At 44.1% G+C, this 9,213-nt stretch overlaps 1 protein-coding gene across 1 annotated transcript in view; it reads right to left on the minus strand.

Annotated features, from left to right (window-relative positions):
- Positions 1–9,213, minus strand: part of FHOD3 (formin homology 2 domain containing 3) — a 507,831-nt gene that overhangs the window by 56,314 nt on the left and 442,304 nt on the right. The window contains exon 21 of the mRNA XM_006150579.2: positions 1,148–1,306. Within this exon, the coding sequence (XP_006150641.1) occupies positions 1,148–1,306 (159 nt within the window). The remainder of the gene's footprint in view (positions 1–1,147; positions 1,307–9,213) is intronic.

Below are 9,213 nucleotides of genomic sequence, written 5' to 3' on the forward strand. Positions count from 1 at the left end.
CCCTACCTGAAGTTAGACTTCATTGGCTCCCTTTAAGACTGAGTCTTTCAAATAAGACTGGAGGAATAAACCCAGTCATGGAGAGGCTTTAGAGAATATGAAGCTTGTCAATACAAGGATGGCTTGGATATCACCAAATGTCACAAACCAGTGTCCTCTAGTCCCCGCTCTGACCCAGTGGGACCCAAGGTTATATAGCCCCTCTGTAGGAATCTGTGGGCTAGATCATTGTTCCACTCACTCTTCTGTCATTAGAAAAACAGATTTAATTTGCTACAACCAGTAATAGCTCAAAGGAAAAGGAAAGCATGGTCTGATGGGAAAGCGCAAATCCTGGCACAGCAGGTGAACCATAGTTCCAGCTGGGCCATCTATCATCCATTGGTCAGAGCCACGTCATCCAATCTTCTGATACTTTAACACTGAGATAGACAAATGCTAAAGCCTCAGTTTATTAGATGAACATGCCTCTACATAGCCAAGTGCCCATCCTTTGCATGGATATGAGCACATGTTGAAAACCCAACTTTTGAAAATGTTCATTGAATATATTTGGTTTGAAATGACATGAGAGAAGACCCTAACAGGCTTAAGGAGGTTATCATGTCTTTCTTCCATTTTGAGGTAGGCAGAGTGTAGTCAGAGAGAGGTCAATAAATGAACCAGAGTGAGGATCTCTGAACTTCATAAGCAATGTAAAGCTCTTATCCCCTAAAATTAAAAAAATAATAAATAAATAGTAAGACGGCCAGTCAGTGGCATGGTGGTTAAGACTGCTAGACCTCACATGGCTGACTGTGCAGTTTGAGTCTCGGATCCAGTGACTTGAAAAACATACCAGGTGTGTGTGTGTGTGTGTGTGTGTGTGTGTGTGTGTGTGTGTTTACCCAAAATCCAGACTTGATGACGGAGGAGAAAGGATTGCAGCATGGCCATCCTCCCCACCCCCCCAGGGTGCTTTTTCTTAGGTGAGTGCACCCACCCTGTAGCAAGATTTTTTAAAAAAGGAAAAATTATTAACATTAGTTGGAAACTAGATAAAGAGAAAAATGGCAAGCCACCCTGTGAAGAAAGTCATATTAGACACAACAATGCTTTACACGTGGGATATGTTACAGAACACAACACTTGATGAAGCATCTCTTACCTCAATTCCTTCTTTGTTTAAGGCATATTCATCAAAATTCAAGATGGCTACCTTAATCGTCCTTGGTGGGGGCAGCACCGTCAGACCAATGTTGATGGCATTGCTCCTCTTGGAATCCAGGACAATGATTTCTTGCCTTTTTCCATCTGCAGCAGTTTTCTTGGTGATAAAACAAGGAGAAGCCAAGATCAATGCATCACTGTGGGCCCTTTCTGTGCTTCCTTATTAAAAGCAAACTCAGTACTTCATTAGAGATGAAAACAAAGGGCCCCATTTCAGCTCAGGGAAGGACTGGCTACCTCTTAGCATAGAAAAAAGAGATCAAGGATTAGCTGCGAGAGGTCGCCAAACGTGGATCAGCAGTGGAACTTCATGAGGCAGACACATTACAAAATAAAATTGGTTTCCCTTCAATCAGGAAAAATGTGATATTATGCAAGAAAAGAAAAAAAATTGTATTTTTCCATAGAAGCAGTGAAAACAAAACCCAAACCTTTCAGAGTTCCCTTCCCATGGGCTTTGAGGTGTCAAGACACATCTTGGTTGGCCTCAGTGCATGTGTGCATGCCCGGAGAGAGGTGGTGCACATGGCAAGGAAACAGAAGCCACAGCGAGGGCCCACCATGGCTGGCCTGTCAGCCCCTGTAGATCCCCAGCTGCACTGTCTCAGGGCCCCTTCTTACCATTCAGATATCCGATCCCCCTTACACCACAGCATCTCCACCTTTCCCACCACACTTAGACATCTGTGCAGCTGCCTGCTTGGCGGGGGGAGAGTGAAGAGGGGCCTTCCAAAGAAGAGAATCCAAAGGACTCGCACTGATGAAAATGAATAAGGGATGAATAGGTATAGACACTGAGGAGAGGGACAGGGGACAAGTGACATCCTGGCATCTTCTCAGAGCCTATACCTGTGGCATCTGGGTGCCACTCAGAGGCAGCTCCTGTGGCCAGCCCAGGTTTGGCGCATGGCTAGAACGTAGTAAGTATGTGTTATAGACTGAATGTTTGTGTTCCCCCAGAATTCATAGGTTGAAGCTCTAATCCCCAATATGACAGTAATTGGAGGAGGTGTTTTTGGAGGTGATTAGGTGTAGATGAAGTTGTAAGGGAAGGGCCCTCATGATGGGATTAGTACCCTTACAAGAAGAGAGCAGAGAGCTACCTCTCTCCCTTAACTGCACAAAGAAAAAGCAACAAGGTGCTGGTTTGCAAATCAGGAAGTGGGCCCTCACCAGGCACCACATCTACCAGCACCTTATTCTTGGACTTCCCAGTCACCAGAATTGTGTTGCTATGAAAATAATTAGATTAAGATCTTTAGTGACTCAATAAAATGTGGGGGGAAAACAGTATAGAAAGCAAACATAGGTACCAGAGACAGTGTGGGAGGAGAGTGGGAAATGGCAGAAGGTAAGAGATAGGGAATCAAGGATGAGGGAAAAAAAAGCAAAGCATACAGGAAACAAGAAATGGAAAATTATTTGTTGACGATAACATGTATGTTGATGTGCTTGACTGAGCCAATATACAGTGTACTCTGGACGGAAAATCTCATTTTGTAGGTTGTAATGATGTACAGTGAATGAATGTAAATAAATAAATTTAAATAAAAAAATTAAAAAAAAAAGAAATAACTTGGTTAAACCCTCAATCTGTGGAATTTTATTACGGCAGCGCTAGCAGCCAAAACAACAACAAGAATTGAGCCAATATACAGTGTACTCTGGACGGAAAATCTCATTTTGTAGGTTGTAATGATGTACAGTGAATGAATGTAAATAAATAAATTTAAATAAAAAAATTAAAAAAAAAAGAAATAACTTGGTTAAACCCTCAATCTGTGGAATTTTATTACGGCAGCTCTAGCAGCCAAGACAGCATAAGAAGTACTGAGCCAAACTTGGTCACTGCCCAGAGCTGTGACCTCAAGGTCCCCAGTTGTTCCACTAGGCTCCCGGGGGTGAAGTGCCGGTAGCAATGAGGGCATTAGGAGGAGAACTGGCTCAGAAAGCTCCCCCTTCTAGTCAGGTTTCCGTGGAGGTAATGCGGCTGGGAGGATGATTATTTTGACTCATGTAACAAGCCTAGGGCAATAAAGGAGAATAAGCCATAGTGGTTCCTAAAGGAGGACTTGTTGCGTGTATGTCCCCTGTTGAAGAGGCTCAACAGCAAGGTCACTGTCACTCACCTCATGGTGGATGGTTCAGGGCCCAGAACAGCTGACTCTTGATCAGGGCCCTAAAGAAGTCTAGGAGCTGGAATTTTGGCTAGCCTTGCCTTTGCTGTTTCTTATTGTTTTTGTCACATATTGTATGTAGCTCTTCCTAAACGACACAGTGACTGGTTTTGAACTTTATGTCTTATTCTGTTTGGGATTCACTGAACTTTTTCCATCCAAAAGTTTGTAGTTGTAATAAAATTTGGAAAAGTTAAAAGAATGTCTAGGATCTAGCCTGAGGTTTCAGGAAAGATGATTAGGGGATAGTGAAGTGACTTTGTCTAGGTTGTTGGGAACTGCCAGGAATGAGGTGGACATTTGATGAGGCCACATCCTGAAGGACTTCCCAAGCAGGCCAAGGGGCTCCAACCACACTCAGCAGCCAGGCCCCTGCCTAACAACTGAATGCCTCTCGCCAGGCCTCAGCCTCTCCTCTGCAGGAGGCTGGGCCGCAGCAGCTGGGCTGTCTGGAGAACCCAGTCTGCTGCACCATAAAGACAGGGAGCTATCAAGGAGAAACGGACGTAAGTCCTACTTAAGGCCTCCTGGGCCCCACCAAATGTAATTGCTAAAAGCTATTTTAGATCCTTAAATATGCATTTGGGAATGAAATTAAATTTCTTCATAATGAAAACAATTGAAAGCCTCCCAGATGTCTTGGGGCCTGGTGGCCAGGAGGGGCAGTTTCTGTGGGTGTGGTGGTCGACTTTGAACAGGGGCTCCAGGGGCATGTGGTGTAGACGCATTCCACTCTGCAGGGCAAACTTCTTGTCTAGATGTTTAATAAAGTAAACTTACCAGGAGCCCCCTGAAAATTGTCGATTTGATTTTGAAAATGAATTTGGAATAACTGTGTGGAATGCTAAGAAGAAATGAGAGGTTGGACAAAAGGCTGAAGATAGGCAATGAAGAAAGATGTTCCAAGACTAAGATGCTGGGCTGCCGGCTTCTCTGTGTACTGGAGGGCACCTACCCACAGCCCATGTCCTCTTCCCTGCCCACAAACATTACCCTGAGTTTTTCAGACTGGTGACATGTTAGTTAATTAAATATAGAGAAGGAAAGTATGCCCTGCAGAGCCGGAATGCATATACACCCAATGTCTCTGGGAGCCCACTCTTCACTCCATGACTACATTCAAAACACTCTTTGAAGCTAATGATGGCCTGTGACCTAGTTCTGGCTTTTATTTTCCTGACGTAAAAGTGACAGATGGACAGCTTGATGGCCTAGTAGTTAAGGGAACCAAATATCACATGGCTGACTGTGGTTCAAATCCCAGCCTTGGAGGGTAAAACATGCCAAGCACATGTGCATGTGTGTCCCAAGTCCCCAAAGGATGGAGAAATGGAGGAGAAGGAATTGTGGCATAACGACACCTCCCTCTTCTCTCTCTCTGTCTTTCTGGTGAGCATGTGTGCCCTCTGCCAATTAAAAAGAGAAATGGCAGAATCTGTGGGCCATGCCTTTTGCCCTCCGCATTTCTTCCGCTTAGACTAAGGACATGAAAACCTGGAGGTGAGGCTGTAGACAGCTCCAGAATATAAAGAATGCAGTTACATGGTATAGTAATAGACTTTCCCTGGGAACCATTAACTCTTAGCCCATCATCCATACGGACCCATCCCTCTAGGAACCTGGAGAGATGCCTGAGTAGGCCCAGATATCCAGCTGGAGCCCTTGTGCAGACAAGAAAAAGATGCTTTCCTCTGGGGAGAAAGAGCCCCATGGCAAACAGCTGCCTGTGACAAACAGCTTTGAAAAGAAACACCACTCAGATTTCAGCCTCTTCCTTGTCTGCCAGTGTGCATGAGTAGCAAACAACCTGCTAAGACCTACATGGTGGGACTCTGTGTCTCATAGGCTCTTGACCACATTCTCAGTAGATCTCAACTGACACCAATGGGCATGCCCATACACTCCCTTAAAAGTCAGGGAAGAAAAAGCCACCCAGCCTCCTGAGATGAAGGGGAGAACTGTCCCCACAGATGACTACATGTTTTTCAGAACACTTCCACCCACATCAGGAAAGAAACAATACAAATTTTAAAAGTACCTGAAATTGAATTACTCAGTCTTTGGATTTTAGAGAAGGGGTGTTTTAAGTGCTATTGTTGATCATTAAAATAAAATGCATATACACCCAATGTCTCTGGGAGCCCACTCTTCACTCCATGACTACATTCAAAACACTCTTTGAAGCTAATGATGGCCTGTGACCTAGTTCTGGCTTTTATTTTCCTGACGTAAAAGTGACAGATGGACAGCTTGATGGCCTAGTAGTTAAGGGAACCAAATATCACATGGCTGACTGTGGTTCAAATCCCAGCCTTGGAGGGTAAAACATGCCAAGCACATGTGCATGTGTGTCCCAAGTCCCCAAAGGATGGAGAAATGGAGGAGAAGGAATTGTGGCATAACGACACCTCCCTCTTCTCTCTCTCTGTCTTTCTGGTGAGCATGTGTGCCCTCTGCCAATTAAAAAGAGAAATGGCAGAATCTGTGGGCCATGCCTTTTGCCCTCCGCATTTCTTCCGCTTAGACTAAGGACATGAAAACCTGGAGGTGAGGCTGTAGACAGCTCCAGAATATAAAGAATGCAGTTACATGGTATAGTAATAGACTTTCCCTGGGAACCATTAACTCTTAGCCCATCATCCATACGGACCCATCCCTCTAGGAACCTGGAGAGATGCCTGAGTAGGCCCAGATATCCAGCTGGAGCCCTTGTGCAGACAAGAAAAAGATGCTTTCCTCTGGGGAGAAAGAGCCCCATGGCAAACAGCTGCCTGTGACAAACAGCTTTGAAAAGAAACACCACTCAGATTTCAGCCTCTTCCTTGTCTGCCAGTGTGCATGAGTAGCAAACAACCTGCTAAGACCTACATGGTGGGACTCTGTGTCTCATAGGCTCTTGACCACATTCTCAGTAGATCTCAACTGACACCAATGGGCATGCCCATACACTCCCTTAAAAGTCAGGGAAGAAAAAGCCACCCAGCCTCCTGAGATGAAGGGGAGAACTGTCCCCACAGATGACTACATGTTTTTCAGAACACTTCCACCCACATCAGGAAAGAAACAATACAAATTTTAAAAGTACCTGAAATTGAATTACTCAGTCTTTGGATTTTAGAGAAGGGGTGTTTTAAGTGCTATTGTTGATCATTAAAATAAGCCTCCATCAGATGTACTGAATACCCAAATGTCTTCAGGTCATTTCTGCCTGAGATGAAGGCGTGGCCAGGAGGGGCTGTTCACCTCTCTCCTTCCCTCCCACAATAACCTACAGCAGTCTGACAAGAGCGAGCCAATGTCCTCTGAGCCCAGGAGTACATGTCCATGGCTAAGGATTAGCAGTCATCAATTACAACCCATCTCAACTGTCCTTCTGGGGATCAAAGCTCCAGATTAGCAACTACTGTCTCTCCCTTTTTCACAAAGTCTCTCACACCCATCCCTCCTTTTCCATTCCCGTCACCTCCACCTGGGCCAGAATCCAAGCACCAAGCCTTTCAGAGCAATAGGCCATTGTCCTCCTCACTCAGTGTCTTTTCCTCCCTTATCCGTCCACCTTACACTTACTAAAAGTCTTTCTCAGACACTTTTCTTTATCACATTTCATTGATCAGAAAGCCACAGTGATTGCCCATGGTTTGCAATTAGGAAATTGGTCAGAGACAAAATTGGGAAGAAGGATAGGAAATGCTGTTCTGAGGGCATCTAGAAGGAAGAAGTGAGATATCATGGGGCAGAGGCAGAAAAAAGTTAAGAACAAGACAGGAGTCAGTGCTTCTGTGCAAGAAACCAAAAAGTGTTCTTTTTATCTTATAGAAGACTAGTCAAGTCCCCTCGAAACAATGCCTGAACAAAGAAACAGAACCCAGAATGTCTTGAGATGTTTTTGACCTGAAGAGAATATTTTCTTGAGAGTGGTAAAAGAAAGTGTGCATAAATGAGAAACATCATGTTCTTGGATAAGAAATGTCCATGTTATAAGTATGCTAGTTATTTCTCATCTAATAATGTGTTTAAAATAATTCTATCAGAATTTCAGTAAAATCTGCCCACAGAACTGGAAAAAAAATTTTAAAGTTCATATGAAAGATACATGTATAAAAAAAGCCATGGGGCCAGCCCCCTTGAGCAGCTGTGGGCTCTATGCTGAGAATGCCCATGTGGTTGATGAGGACTTGAATCCCAGTCCTACTGACTTCACACCAGGTGTAAATATGCCCTGGATTATTAAGGGATGAAGAATTAGAGAAAAAGGGAGAACCAGCAGTTAGCATAATGGCTATGTCGCTGGACTCCCACGTAGTTGACCACGGTTCGCGTCTCGGACCCGGTGGCTTAAAACTCACGCCGGGCGTGTGTGCGTGCATGCCCAAGATCCCGAGAGGAGAATGGAGGGGAAGGCACTGCAGCGTGACCATCCCCCCTGGGGGGTGATTTCTCGCTTTCTGTGTCTCTATGTCTCTGTCTGGCGAGAGCATGCGCCCTATAGCAAAAACCTCTCCAAAAAAAAAAAAAAAAGAATTAGAGAAAAAGGGATTGAGATTTGAACAGGTGTAATTCGGGGGTACTTTCTCTTACCCACCCCTTCCATCATCAAGTGTAAAATAAACTAAAATATAAAGTCAATGATGTCTTAAAAAGTAAAGGTTTATATATAATATCTACCCAATAATCTATAAAAACTTACTAGAAAACTGAAAATAAAAGAAATATAGCATAGGTATTAGAATAGTTGGAATGACAGAACAGAAAGATAGTAAGGAAAAATCTTTTATACAATGGCCCAGGGCATTCTTACAAAGACACCAAGACTAATGACAGAGAATCTAGCATGAAAGACTGATTCCTAATACAGAACCAGGGGTTGGACAGTGGTGCAATGGTAAAATGTGAGGCTCTGAGAGGTTGACCCACGTAGGAATGTTCTAGGTTCACCTTTAAAAACCTCCTTCCTAAGTTCACCAGGTCTACATGTCCCCATGATCTGGAGCTGGCTGAAACTTGGGGTGGATTATGGCATCAAGGCCCTTCCTCCCTCTCCCTTCCCCTCTCTCATGCTTATGAAAGAAATATATAAAATTTAAAAACTTTAGAAAATAATAATATGAAACCAAAAAGTAACTTTAAGTTAAACAAACTAATATGGTGAGTGAACATCATGACAGACAGACTGGATTGATTGGCATCTTCCTTCTCAGAAAGAGAAAAGAGGATCAGAAAACAGGATACAATTTGTGTGGAAACAGCAAGGACCAGTTTGGTGGGAGTAGGCCACACTCTAAAAGACCCCCCTTGCTGACGAGGGTATGTTTCCATTCCAACTAAAGTCTTAAGACCTTTTCAGTGATAGTCCATAATACCAAACCCTGGGAAGAGGTAGGAAAAGGGGCTAGGAAACAAGTTTGGTAGTCTGACAGTTACTATTCAATGGCCAGGTATTTTTTCCATAATTATCGTTTCTTGATACATCCATTTCCTTAAACAGATATTTCCTGAGTGCCTTCTAGAAACCTAGTCCTTGAGTGGGAATATTTCTATAGGTACTAACAACAAAAATGATGTATACCTGTGGAGCTCCAGGATGTTTCCAACACCAATGGGCCAGCTCTGGGGCCACAGGAAATTCAGTTTTCTGTCTCTGTTCTTTGACAAAAGGTTGGCCCTTGGGAACCAGCAGTTAGCGTAATGGCTATGTCGCTGGACTCCTACATAGTCAACTGCGGTTCGCGTCCCGGATCCGGTGGCTTAAAAACTCACGCCGGGCGCATGGGCGTGAGTGCCCAAGATCCCGAGATGAGAATGGAGGAGAAGGGATTGCGGCGTGACC

The sequence above is a fragment of the Tupaia chinensis genome, unplaced genomic scaffold (assembly GCF_000334495.1).
Source record: "Tupaia chinensis unplaced genomic scaffold, TupChi_1.0 Scaffold000290_1, whole genome shotgun sequence".
Classification (NCBI taxonomy): domain Eukaryota; kingdom Metazoa; phylum Chordata; class Mammalia; order Scandentia; family Tupaiidae; genus Tupaia; species Tupaia belangeri.